At 40.2% G+C, this 14,653-nt stretch overlaps 1 protein-coding gene across 9 annotated transcripts in view; it reads left to right on the top strand.

The window, feature by feature from the left end:
• Positions 1-13,895, top strand: part of FAM13A (family with sequence similarity 13 member A) — a 417,828-nt gene extending 403,933 nt beyond the window's left edge. For 8 of the 9 annotated variants that reach the window (XM_047855783.1, XM_047855780.1, XM_047855781.1 and 5 more), the window contains 4 exons: positions 570-653; positions 5,968-6,164; positions 6,708-6,809; positions 9,268-13,895. In XM_047855783.1, the coding sequence (XP_047711739.1) occupies positions 570-653; positions 5,968-6,164; positions 6,708-6,809; positions 9,268-9,394 (510 nt within the window). In that variant the 3' untranslated portion in view covers positions 9,395-13,895. The remainder of the gene's footprint in view (positions 1-569; positions 654-5,967; positions 6,165-6,707; positions 6,810-9,267) is intronic. The other variant, XM_047855782.1, reaches the window with a different exon arrangement.
• Positions 13,896-14,653: the final 758 nt, after the last annotated feature.

Here is a 14,653-nt window from a genome sequence, read left to right on the forward strand (position 1 = left end):
AGAGACTTTAGGCAGGTACATTAGAAGAAAGCTACTTTTCTAGGAATTTTTTGTGGAATAAATTAGTAAACTAACCAGTGAAAGGATTAAGTCTAAGGAGTTCTTTCATTCTCCAGTTAGGAGCCCTTAGTGCCCCTAAGTAAGTGTCCCTAAATAAGGTGAGTGTACAACAGGGAAGTCACACAACCTTTGAATCACCTGAGGGGCCTATGTTGTTCTACTTGAAGCTTGTAACAGTTCTAGGGTTCCTGTACCTATTGCGATCAGGCAGCAGAGAGAGTGAGGAGCACACATTCCTCCTCAGGTTTGTTCTGCGTTCAGTTCACATACTCACATGCTATTCTTGCTCTAACGTGGCCTCCTTGGTTTGGGTTGTGGGCTCTGGAGTGAAGCACCAACTTGGACGAGAACTTTGGTTGTTTCTGGTTTTCCTGGGAATTTTTGGTGGGGAGGGTTTAGAGTATATAATTCGAAGGCAGTAATAAACCCTAGTGATTCAGAGGAAACAGAGGCCTGGCGGGAAAGGGAGAGGGGTTCGCAGTGTAACCAACTGTCACTGCCTGTCGCAGGGATCCCCCTCCAGCAAGCGGAGAAGCCCTTTGCTGCAGCCAATTATTGAGGGCGAAACTGCTTCCTTCTTCAAGGAGATAAAGGTGAGGACCTCCCGCTGCTCACCTCGTGCTGAATCTGCATCGCTTTCCTGGCCTCCCTTCCTCTTGTGGATGCAGTGAGGTCATGCTTGGGCCCTCGGTGGTGGCTTCCTTTAGTGTGCCCTCAAAATCAGTAGTGCCCAGAACCGCCTGTGATCTCTTACTGATACTGTGGTCGAGCTGATTTCCTTTATTGCATCTCATTCCCCTGCTTGTTTTGGTGTCTTATTTGTTGTTTGTTTTGTTTTTATTTTGCTTTTCGGGGATTTGGGGGGGGGGGCGGGCTCATTTTTTAGTTTTGTTTTTCCTCTCTTTGGAATGGATTTTCTGTATTCCAGAATCCTTTTTAATTAACTCATTGGGTAACTTCCACAGAAATCTTATTTACTGAGTTACTAGAAAACCCAAAATGAACTGGGGCAATACATATAGCATGCAACAAAATCTATCGTTTTATAGACCGATATCTTCCTTGTCTTTGACAGCTTGCTGGCACACTTTCACCCACTCTTCCTTCTTTTTTACTTTCCCCAAACACATTTAGTCCTCGGGGCTGATTGTATAATCTGCTCTTGATCTGGGAATATAGTACGATTGCCAGCAGTCACTGGAGTATATGCTCTGTTTTCTGCCCCCATAGTAATTATGGAGTTTATGCAGGTAATCCTTGTCTTCAGCGGCCGCTTTTGCTGGAGAGGGAGTACACTCTGTGCTTGCGGGTCTGTACATCTCTGTAGGGACCCAACTGGCCTGGACCAGGATCAGCCTCTTTCCTGGTTTTGTTTCCAGATAACTGGAACGAACTGAACTGCCTTCTACAGGGCTCTAGAGATGAAAAGTCAGATTCAGTTTTGTTTTTGTTTTTGTTTTTTTAAACCCGTGATTGTATTTTAGCAATTGTTTAAGATGGAAAGGAATGTCAAACCCAAAGCAGAAGTGAGTTTCAGGAGTTTCACTTGTCATATTTCTGTGAAAGTTCCAGGCCTGAGGTGGTCATTTATTTACTGTAGTCAGGAAAGGTTATTACAGAATATGAGGGCCTCGTTCCCATGAGGGACACCAGTTGAGAACTGCTCCATTGTCTTACCTGGTCCTCATCATTATGACAGAAGGAAGGTACCAGAAGTCACACCATCTTCTCTCTTATTTATTCTATTCCTTTTCTTACTTCTTGGGGGCCTTAATTAAATACTTCATGGACCTAATTTGAAGGTATTAGGCAATGATTGTGCTCACTATTCATATTATTTTAAATAGACCTTGTTTTATGAAAATGCTCTAAACATAAAATTTAGGCAAATATGCTATATTATATTTTAAACATTGGAGCTATTTTCTTACAATAAGATTTGATGTTGATGAAAGAAGACAAATTTTGTCTGGTAATTTCACACAAGAATGAAATCACCATCACTGAATAAATTTGGGCAGTTGTGTGTATGAAAATTAGAAATTCTCTTAGAAGCACACCACAGAACTGTTACTAGATAAAAATGTGTTCTTTAATACATCAAAAATATGACAGTTAATAATTGCCTCACTCAACAAATGGAAGATATATCAATGATGACGGTCTCCCAAATCTTCTTGTTTGGCTTAGTTTATCTTTTTCACAAGTATAATTTGGCCATGGCTCTTCTCCTGGCCCATGTGGTGGTCAGAATTTCAGATAATTTTGCAATGCTTACATTGCTTTTGTAAATAGTGTTGTCTTTCAGTTCATTTTGTTCCAACTGGCCCAAATTATTAGCATGTGTTTGGATTGTACTAATTCTTGACAATTCTGATATAATTTAGAATTTGATATGGGTGCAGATCAGAAGATTGTATCGACGTGGTTTCCTTAAAAACCACCCCTGGTTTTAAATGGTAGGAAACCAGCTGTGTATGACAAAGAGCCAGCTCAAGTTCTGGAGCCCAACATCTTCTAGCCCAAAAATCCTAGAGATAGTCTAGTCAGTTCTCCTTCCCAACATAAGAATTTCATTTAAAAGTTATCTGACAGAATAGAGACACTATCTCTAAGAAGTGATTCCATCCTGAATCTTGAAAAGTTTACAACAATGGAGAAGTAAGGTCACTCATTCCATGGGCTAAGCTCCAATATTAGCTAAAAAGTGATTTTATAGTGTTAGTTTTATAATTATCATTATTGAAATACTAAAAAATAATAATTATATAATGTGAAATTTCAGAATATAATAACTTTGATAGCTATAAAAATGACTTAAAATTATAATATTCTTGGTTATTATTAATGTATGACTTTCTACTTAATAGGCTTAGTGTTGCCTTCTGGAACAATATGGAATGAGCATAACTGCTTCTTCTTTGAGAGCCCTTCATGCTTTACTGTCACCTCCCCTGTCTGCTCTCACCCACAGCCTATGGAAGTTTTTTCTCCAAGTTCTTCTTCCTGTTCCTCATGTGATATGGGTCACCTCCCAGCCACCCACCAGTTCTGCTGTATACACACATACCAGTTTACCTAGAGCCCTCGGACTCACTGATACCCAGAACTGAACATTATTTTAGATATGATTTAGCCAGCAAGACAGTGGAGCAAGGACTGATCCTGATCTTTATCTGGACAGCCAGGGCCGTTCGTCCTACAATTCTATGCCTACATGACCATCAATGTATTGTGAATTCGCTGTACTCTTTCTGGGGCACGTGCATTCAGCTTCCACACTGCAGACTTTTGGGGCCAGATAACTTGTTGTCGTTGGGGGCTGGCCTCCATCCACCAGATGCCAGTCGTGCACTACTTCCACCCCCTTCCCAAAATGTCTCCAGACTTTGCCAAAGGTCCACTAGGGTCAAAGTGACCCCCAGTTGAGAACCGTTGCCCACAGCCCTATCTCACTGCTGATTTATGCAGTCCCCAGCTTGCTTTTCCTTGGATTGCTTGTCATTTACGTGTCCATCTTTTATTTTCTAACCTAAATTGTACCACCTTGAATTTTTTCAATTAGTTACTTATCACACTTCTATATACCAGCCTTGTGAAACTGATTAAATCTAGACATTTTATTCCAACATATCAGATATCCCTCCCTACTTTGTATTCTCTGTGCATTCTGTGAATATGCCTTTTGCGTCTTTATCCAAGTGATTGATAAATACTGAGTAAGGCTGGGTCCGGCAAAGGACCTGTTATAGACTTCCCTCCAGATTCATGCCACCCTGCATCATCACCCTGCATCAATTTTCATAATCAGCTCTCCTTTCGTAGATCAGCTCACCTCATTAATTATTGAAATCCAAATATTATGCCAGTCCTGTCAATAAAGGAAAAATGGTTTTCCTAAAGGGGTCACTGTTGATCATGGATTCTTTTTCAGTCGTTCAGATGTTAATCTAGTATTGATAACTTCTAGAATCTACCCAATGTGCACAAGGACCCTATGGTCTTATAATTTGAAGATCTAGGTTTATCATTTCTTTTTTTTCCCCCCTATGATTTTCACAGCTTTACTGAGAATAGATCTATTCAGCTTCCTCTTTAAATGCTTTGAGTTCCCACTGTGTGCAAGACACGTTCTCACCTTTTTAAGTTCTCTTAGGGCCTTGGGATGTAATTGATTAGGCCAAAACACCTGACTTTTATTTCTTACCTTCCTTGGGCTACAAGGCTATACTCTCCTCCAGTAATTTGTATTTTTCTTTTAAAACTGAATTACTAGACTGTTTGACAGACATTAATTAAGCACCTATGATATGCAGGCATTGGCTAGGCTCTAGGAACAGCAGTGAACAGACAGGCCCAAATCCTCGCCTCAGTGGAGTTTTCTGTCCAGTAGTTCCACCTGGTCCTTCCTCATCCAGGAGAGCAGGGGATGGGGGCAGGAGGTTGATCTGCACTGCCTCTGTGCCCCATGTAGCTTGCGAGGTCCATACGTTATTTCCATTAATTCTAAAAACTACATAGGTGGGAATTGTTAACTTCCTTTCACAAAAAAAGAGAAACTTTAAAATTATTAGTTTTAAAGTCACTTTGACACTATAAATTTAAAATCTTCTTTAATAATATCAATTTTTAAAAATTAATAATGAGGCATTTACTTCTAAGCAATCTCTAAGCAAAGAGATTGAAGATTTGACATCACAGCAGAAGGGAATCTGAGAGAGCTACCTAGTTTTGACCAGTTTTATCTTCGTGCCTTCAGAGCAGTACTTTCATCATAGTTGTGCAATAGTCCTTTTTTTGTTTTTGTGTTTCCTATTTATTTGTTTATTCACATTATTTCTCCTCAGAGGCAGTATTAGAAACATACCAAACTTTATGGTAAGGAAATCCACCCCTGGCAGTTTGCATACTTTGACCACCAATGGTAACTACTCCCACCTCCTGCGATTAATTTGCTGGATTGCACTGAAGTCACCTGGTTCAACTCGAACCGCCGATGTTGTACTTGCTGTTGTTCACGTATCTGTGCTCTTAACCACTTTTTAAATTTTTCAGATCTTAGGATATCCTCTTCTGGTCTGACTGTACATTTTGGCAGTAAATTACTTCTTTTAAAATCTTTCACTTAGACTGATATCATTTCATCCTTAGATTTACATAGCTTTAAATTGGCACTAAGAAGCTGTGATTTGACTTCATTGTTTTTCTAATTGCATTGCCAAGACAGACAGAGAATATCATGCTTTTCTGAGAATCTTGGATGCTAAAAAATACGGCCGTGTCCCTTGGAAGCTCCTTGAAAAAAATACTTGAGTTTATGACCCCAATGATGAGAACATAAATGGTTTGATCTTTTCAAAACTTTCTTAAAATTGTGTGCATCAAGCAACCACAAAATATGTTTTAATCTCAACTCTTAGAAAGGCTGTATTGTTTAATTTCTCAAGATGTTCATAGCTTAATAAAAAACACATTTTCTGAGGTCCACAACTAAAGGAATCCTTAATGCACTGACTGCTGGTGGTGGATTTTGTTATGTGTTATCACAGAGCTGGGGATTTTTAGATTTTTTTAACTGCAGTTGATTTACGGTATAAATTACAATGGTGGTTCCTTCATATCCTCAGTCTTGACAAGTGTTAATTGTGCTGTACACTAGTTTTTATAGTTTTATAGTTTTTCCCCCTACTGAGTGGCTGTGTTTAGTGTTTGTGTTATTTATTGTGTTCATATAGATGCTCAGTTATATATTTTATATATTGATAATGTGCATATGTGTTGCTAAATGTAGATACAGAAGAAACTATATGCTGTCTGGATAATTAAATGGTCGTTACACGATACTTACAATGAAAGAGTGCCAGGAAAAGTAACCAGATTTTTATTGGGGTTGTTTTACATCTCCAGGAAGAAGATGAGGGCTCAGAAGATGACAGCAACACAAAGCCAGACTTCACAGTCACTCTGAAAACCGATTTCAGTGCACGTTGCTTCCTGGACCAATTTGAAGATGATGCTGATGGGTTTATTTCCCCAATGGATGATAAAATACCATCAAAATGCAGCCAAGACACCGGGCTTTCAAACCTCCATGCTGCTTCAATGTATGTATGTCATTTTGATGGTGGTGTTGAAATGTGTTGATGAGAATACCATTTTTAAATATTTTAGCCTTTGTATTTAAATAAGTTGTCCTGGGGTACATCTGTGTAAATAGAATGGTGAGTTGTTTTCTTTTACTTCCAGCTCAGCATTTGTATTATTCTCCATTGCACGTTATTTGAGGCAGCATGCAAGATCTTACTTCAACAATCGGGGCTCTAGAATGGCACTCTGTGGTTCTGTGTTTTTCAACTCATCATTTAACATGTACCAAGCACAGATCTTTCTTTCAAAACAAAATGTGATAAAGTGCCATGGGCACTAAGACTTCATAAGTAGCGGGAGCTTTGCGGGAGTCTGGGGAGCTCTATCTGGTTCAGGGGATAGGAAACCGCCATTTCTGCTGACCCTCAGCTCCCTTAACAGATTTTGCATTTCCATGCTTCCCCCCACTTCTCCACAACCCCTGTCAAATTGGACATTCATTATATCTATAACAATTCCAATTTAACCCAATTTTCTTGAAATTTTTCTGTCTCTCTCAGACCGGAACTCTTAGAACATCTTCAGGAAATGAGAGAACAAAAGAAAAGGATTCGAAAGAAACTTCGTGATTTTGAAGACAATTTTTTCAGACAAAATGGAAGGTAGTGCATGCTTCCTTTCCCCTCACTTCTCCCCCTCCACACACACATCCCTCTTTTGCTCCTGTCAGATTTATGCAGTGCTCCAAAGGTGGGAAGCCCTCTGCCTCCTCTCTGTAACCTAGTCCCTTGGTTTGCGCCCAGGGCCCCTGGCAGTTTACGGTGAGATGGTGAGGTTTGTATGATCCTTCAGCAAGAAATGCTCCTTGAATAGTATCCAAGACTGATGTAAATTCAGCTAACATCTATAAAACCTGTCACATCAAATTCTAATCTAAAAAGAGCAGCTTGAAGCTAAGTTTCCAGTTGACAGCACTGGTTTTTGGTTTGGGTTTGGTTTTGTCTTCATAAACTAGAAGGAGAAATAAGGAAAGGGCAATTCTAAACCTTGGTGTTTTTAGGCTTAGTTTAAAAGCAAAGGTGATGTTGTCAGGTTTGAATGAAAAATAGACAAGAAGCTGTAAGTCCCTGAGACTGGCAGTATGCCTTTCTCTGGTGAGTTTCAAGACATGTTATAATCAGCCTTGTAGAGCATTATGCTAAGGAATAGCATCCCCTGTTTGCTAGTGACCACAGACAGCTCTTACTCAGGTCACAGCCTGAGACCGGGAAGGACAGGGAATGGATTTATTTGCCTCTCTTGCATGGAAGTTCAGTTTTAACATTTTAAAATGATTTTATTTTAATCCAAATTATTTAAGCAATATAAATATAGTTTCCCTTTAAAAGGTCCCCTTTCATCCTTCTCAAAAGTGTTTGGAAATAAAAGCACTGTAAACATCAATTTTGGCATTTAAAATGTATTCCAGGTCATTTCAGTTTATCGTATAAATTTTGTATTTTGAGCGTCCCTGATTTGGATCTATGAATTTTTATACATAAATACTTGTTTTTCTTTCTCCATGCATTGTATGATATTTAGAAAACATAGACAGGCAGACAAAAGAAATAATATGCAAAATAATAACTGATGATAAACCAGAATTAATGTTTTTTCCATTCTTCTTTCTGAACATATTTTTGGTTTGTCTGTTTATCTTTTTTTCCATGTAATTATAGTCACTTTATGCAGATATCCTGTTGAGGAGCTATATAAAATTATGTAAACTTCACAGGTTTTAAGCAAGTATAGTTAATGGGAATTTATAATAATCATACAAGTTTTTATGTATGTATGTATGTAATTTCTACACCCAGTGTTGGGCTCAAACTCATGACCCTGAGACTGAGACCCCCCATGCTCTTCCAACTGAGCCAGCCAGGTGCATTATCATACAGGTTTAAAACTCTGACTTCAGATATCATTAAATCTGGTCCCATTATTTCATATCTGAGGACAGTGAAGCCCCTCAAAGAGCAGGGCGAAGTCAACTCTTAGATGGCTATTCCTTTCATTGCCTTCTGCTGAGAAGCCATCTAGAGCCCTTTTCTTGAACATGGCAGGGCATGAATCAATGAACTTTCAGTTCATTGAGCAAAATTATATAAGCCCCATGCTATCTACTTTCTTATATTTTTCTCTTTTTTTAATTTTTTTTTTTTGAGACAGTGCAAGAGGGGGGCGGGGAGCAGAGAGAGAGGGAAAAAGAGAATCTTAAGCAGGCTCCGCACAGAGCCTTATGTGGTGCTCAAACTCACAAACCTTGAGATCATGACTTGAGCCGAAACCAAGAATCAGTCGCTCAACCGACTGAGCCACCCAGGCGTCCCTGTTTTTCTCTTTAAGAAGAAAAGGAAGCCTGGTATTTGAATGTTTGACATGTGCATTTCAAAGTGAAATTAGAAGCAGCTGGGCTGTATTGCTCAGTGGTTGAGAATGTAGACGGCAGCACTATTTCATCAAGCTCTGGTGAGGGTTATATTAGATCATGGACACAGGGTACTTAGCACAGTTCCTGGCCTACAATAAGCTCTCAGTTAGTACTTGCACATATAAAAGGTATGCATATAAGATTCCTAGTAAACTGTAAAGCTTTATTAGTATTATGTGATCCAATTGCTGAATTCCAAGACTAATTTTATAATCAGGATATTAACTCTGTGTTTTTAAACCTGTAAATTATGGGTATCCCAGTTGGTAATTAGAAACTTAATAGTTCGTTAGATGAAATCTATAAAAGTGAAAAGACATTTAAGTATAAATAAAGGATTTCAGTCTACAGAGACTCTTAATGCAAATTCATACACCAACATCAGAGAGAAAACATTTCTCAGTTTTTAGTCCTTCATATCATTCTGCAAGATGCCAGATTAACTACAAAAACTCAGTTGCACGGTGCCTTCTGGGGGAAGCTGTCTTTCGCTGATTGTCTAAGCCCAGCATCAGTCTTGATACCAAGTGACACTTGGGAACACCGATTCTACAGGTTGATAACTGCAGAGTTTCTACATGATGATAATTCACCTGATAAGCAATATCATCTAAACGATCCTCAGCCCCCTTTCCTTTTGTTTCCGTTAGAAGTGTCCAGAAGGAAGACCGCACTCCTATGGCTGAAGAATACAATGAATATAAGCACATAAAGGCAAAATTAAGGCTCTTGGAGGTGCTCATCAGCAAGAGAGACACTGATTCCAAGTCCATGTAAGGGGCACAGCCCCAGCCGGCACTAAGGGGGCTGAAGGTGCAGGCTGGACTTGCTACCCGCCTCCCCTGGTAAATAGCATCTCTGCAAAACCCGGAAGGCAGCGTGGGAGCTGGACCTCAGAGCACACAGCCCTACTGCCTCCGGGCCTTTGGGATCAGCTCCAGCTTCCATCGCCTGCCTTAGAAGCTGTCTGCATGGGAGAGGGTAACTTGCTCCGACTTAAGACTTTTGCAAGGAACAGTCAAGATCCCACGGGTGCACGTGGATACTGCAGGGGAAGGTTTACTAACGTTGGCCGTGCTGAATCACTACGTTGAGACACGCTCATCTACAGAGAATATACACTATTCTTCCCTGGATAACTGAGAAACAGGAGACCATTCTCTGTCTAACTGTGATGAAAACAAGCTCAGGACTTCCCTCTAGAGAACGAACTCGCTGTGCAGGTCCATGTTCTCTTTCCCAGGAAAGTGGGAACACGTGCTGGAGCCCTGCTTGCTGCCTCGGCCATTCTCGTGACCTTTCCACAGAGCTGCACCTTTCCCCACCCGTGTGGATCGTGTCCCCTTCAGTTCTCAGGAAGACGGAAGCCGTACCTGCCCAAAATGGCAGTGCAGTCATCTATTTGATGGTGTGTTTCTTCAAGACTCCCTCAGCTGGCGAAGCATTTTGTTTCCTGACTAGGACTGGATCATCTGCAGAGGATGAAGGGAATGTGGCTATATTAATGTTGATTTTTAATTCAGGCAACAGGGTGAAGAGCCTGGAAAATTCTTTCCTGAACATGGATTGCACTTATCAGTCTCAGATTTTAACACCAAACACTGAGCAAGGCCAGCATGCTATGACATCCTGTTTGGGGCTTGGTTTCCTTTGACTCTTACCAAACATAAAAGATCTTGCTTACTTCTTAGCTTAAGTGTTGAGGATCATGAGAGAGAGAAAGAGCGAGCCTGTGTTCTAAACCTTCTGAGTACTTACCAGAGTTTAATTTTTTTTTTTAAGTAAACCTGCACTAAAATTCCCTGAGGGGTAAATGTAGCCCTCAGAACTCAGCCGAAGGCAGAATCTAAATCACACTATTTTCAAGATCATGTACGTATAAAGAGGAAAATAAGGGTGTGTGGTCACTTATGATTATAATTTTTTTCAAAGACTGTGTCACAAAGCTGTCTATATTAGACATTTGGGGAAGACCAGGGAATTTAAAGCACCAAACCATTCATCTCTCGCTGTGCTGATGTCACCTTGTGATTTGTTGTTCCTTTTTAACCTTCTGCATCTGCACTGAGGAAAGTGAATTCTGTTTCTGCCTGTCCGTCCGAGGCCCACTTTTGTGCTTTGTGAGGTTGAGGTCAAGTGTCTGCACACCAGCCACTGGTTGCCAAGAGAAGGCACTTCAGCAGGCTCTGCCTTTTAAAGATCAAGTCGCAGGATGAACAGGAGAGCAAGGCTGCCCTCCTCTGTTTTGAGAGTTGCTTTCTTAAAGGGTACCATTTTGTTTTGTTTGATAATAAGAAGAAAATAAAGAGAAGGCTAAACTCTATACAGACCGGTTGTCAGTTTCGAAACGGATTCTTGAGAAACTGGTCAGATTGGATTTATAGCAGTGTTTTCCATTGCTGAGGTGAGGTAGAAGGTGTCAGTTGAAAATCGTTTTAAGTCGGGAGTGGGGAAAAAGAATACCTTTAAGTTTGCTCTTAACAATAATCATATAGAGAAGCATGAGCTGTGTTTGGAAGTGCCCTGTTTTAATCCACACATTTAAAGACGGTACATATTCCTACAAATTTAAATGTACATGAATATATAGTTTGGTATTCTTTGCTCTACTGTTTACATTACAGATCACTATAATTTCAAGGAGTTATATTATAAATAAAATTAAGCACTTTAGGATGTTTTCTATTTTTGAAATCTGAACATGAATCATTCACATGACCAAAAATCGTATTTTTTAAGGAAATACATGTCTAGTGTGTCCTTTTTAAGTAATTATTCTCTTAAATAAGCTATAATATAAATCAAATCATTACCAGTTAACCTTTAAAGCACATCTGTTGAAGAGTATTGTTTTGAAAATACTAATATGCTACACACAGAATTTTAAAAGAAAAATGCTATATAAATGAGAAGCTACTAAATGTTTGAAATCTGTTGTTTCTGCCAAAGGTAAATTAAGTAAAAGACTTATCCAGGACTCCCCATTCAAATTTGTATGATGAATAAAAGAAAACACCAAGTAACAGTCAAATAAATTGTGCATGGAATGTTGTGTTTTCCTTTGTAATTTCTCATCTGTATACTTCCTAGAATGGCGCCCACATTAAAGGCGGAAAAGCCCTGTTTACACAAGACCCTATTTGAAGACCTGGCGGTGGGTTTTGGCTCTGCCAGAAAGGCTGAGGCAAATTTGTTTCCACAGCAACCATTTCTGCAGCCCAGGGTCTCATGGCCCTAGAGGCAGTGTCTTAATTGGCTTCACACAGAATGCTCTGGACTGGGGTTTTTTCCTGTGCTCTCTTGGGAATGTGTGTGTGTTTATTAGCACATGCCAACAAAACAAATGTCGAGGGTTATTTAATAGCAATGATAAGTAAAGGTAAAGCGTGAATAAACTTGACGGTATGATTGTAAGAATGAGAAATAGCAGAGGCTTGTAATTTTCACACACGCATTTGCTTCTTATCGTGTTCAGTCTGGAGTAAACATTGAAATAGATGTTTATATTCAGTACGGTATCATGACTGCGTTTCATCTCTGCATCATTTAGTTCAAATCTCACTTTGCAGACATGTTTGTGCAGGGTTTAGGATCAGGGCCTGCTGAGTTTTTCAGACAGCATGTTTGTCTTAAACTGGTAGAAGAAAGCTCACACAATCTCAGTGATCTCCCAATTCAGGGGAAATTTCCATCGAAGACCAAACCAAATTTCAAGCTGGGGAACTAATTTTTTTGAATTGCTAGCTATAAGAACGCATTGAGAGCTAAAAATTAGATTTCTTCCCTTTCGTTGACAGTTTGAAATCTAAAGGTTATTATTTATTGCCTAGGCAGGACTCAGCCACATCTCTGTTTGTGACATTGGTGTCATTTTTGCGTTGTCTCATTCTGATGCAATTCTTGCGTGGTGGCTGAAGAGGCTCTTGCAGGGTGTGCCTGCTCCCAGGTGTAGCATTTCTGGACAAATGCCGCAGGGCTGTGCTTGAAGCATAAATGTTGCACTGAGATGTCCTGAGGCCAGCAGTCTTGGAGCCCCTGGGGGCTGAGCATTTGTTAATGTGGTTGAGCTTAGAATTCCTAATACGCCGAATATTTAGGTTTATACAAGGGGCGGTCGTGGTGCCAATTAGGTTGGTTCTTTCTGGAACTTCTTAGTTCCCAGCAGACAGAATTGGGCCCAGTATCCAGAAATGATCAGATTTACAAGGTAAATCAAATTTCAGTTGGTTGATGAACTTTTTAAGAGATTCTTAATCTGATAATGAAGATACCGCTTTTCTTAACAGTAACACCTTACTACTTTTGATGGTATATTTGTATTTGAGTACCATAAACTGTTAACCGCTTTATGAAAAGTTGGTTGTAGTCTAAATTCTGTTTTGATTTCAAGAAGAATCTTCCTGACACACTGCTTCCTGGATTTTTTTTTCCCCACCCCTAGGTGGAGAGAGGTGGTTTCTGCCTCATGATCAACATCTCCTTGATGTTCTTTTCAGTATCCACTTGGTTACGTCGACAGGGGGAGACAAAACTGTACTCAGATGTGAAGCAGTGTTTCTTCTGAAGCACATTGTGTGTGGCAGAACTCAGTGTGCTTTGTTTTCTTTTATTCCCTTCTTTTATGTTTTCTCCACTTGACCCTCAAAATGTACTCGAGAGTACATTTTGATGTAAGACTAGCTAAACATATTTTCGAGTGTTCATTCAAATTGTGCACACTCACACCTTGCATGGTGGCCAACCTGGCACGCTCCAAACAAGAATGATCTATATGTCGGGCACTGCACTGGGGCACTGGCCATTTTGCAGAATCCAGAGTGTGCCCCTGTGGGTGCCTGCCTTCTTCTACCACGATCCTTCATAATAGATGTACATAGGCTGGGGTCAATTACCGATGTACACAAAAATGTTTGTGAAATTAAATCTGTACACCTACAAGTTCATGTGGCTGGGAAGCTGCAGTTATGTCTCTAGAGACTCTCATTTTGCCTGGAACCCAGCCTGTTGTGGTCATGCTCGCGTCTTGAGAAATGGGTTTGGCAGGTCTCTTTCTCAGTCTGAAAGCACCTATACATACGGTCATGCAAATCTCCAAGAGTAGATGCAATTTTAGTTACTAATATGGGCCCAGAACAATGTTTACACGACATATAAGCAGGAAGTATTTGAAATTACAGTTGTCCTTTTTTAAAATGTAAACTGAATGAAAAACGTTATGTACATTTTTGTACATGACTGTATTTTGTGTAAACTTAAATAAAATATTTTTAACTGTGAATGTTCTGAGATTTTTGACAAAATCAGGAGTGTATGACAGCTGCCTGTGTGGTCTGACCTTAAGGTAAGGAATCACTTCTGTTCCCTGAACTCCCCAGAAGCTTCATGAGGATTAAGCTTTTGTTATTCTGTTTCCAGGGAGGTCACTGGAATGTGAAGCAAACTCATTACAAATTAGGCATGCCCGTGGTTCTAGGTAAAAAAAAAAATGGGCTTTTGCTCTGTGCTCTATTCATGGAAGGGCCTGAAGGGGCAGAAGTGAAGGCATTAAGCTAAAAAAACGTGTTTAATTAAGTATATTTGCAAAGTCAATGAGGCCATTATAGTAAATTCGTTAGCTACTTCTTATTCTGACGCTAATAAGGCCAGCAGAATACTGTGACTCGGAGGAAAAGGTGCATTTCAGTTTGAAGTGAGCATCTTGCCCCGTGCATCAGCTGCCACAAACCAGGCACTGCCTCAGGAGCACCTTGAACAGTCTCCAGAGTTGGGGGGCACAGCTAAGAACACACCCCTGTGATGGTTAGGCACGCGGGTATTCTTTAAACCACATGTGTTACATGGGCTCTACATGCCAAAAGTGAACATTAAAAATATAAAGCCTGGGGCGCCTGGGTGGTGGCTCAGTCAGTTAAGCGTCTGACTTCAGCTCAGGTCACGATCTCACAGTTCGTGGGTTCAAGCCCTGCGTTGGGCTCTGTGCTTGACAGCTCAGCGCCTGGAGCCTGCTTCAGATTCCGTGTCTCCCTCTTTCTGCCC

Source organism: Prionailurus viverrinus, chromosome B1 (assembly GCF_022837055.1).
Source record: "Prionailurus viverrinus isolate Anna chromosome B1, UM_Priviv_1.0, whole genome shotgun sequence".
Taxonomy (NCBI): Eukaryota; Metazoa; Chordata; class Mammalia; order Carnivora; family Felidae; genus Prionailurus; species Prionailurus viverrinus.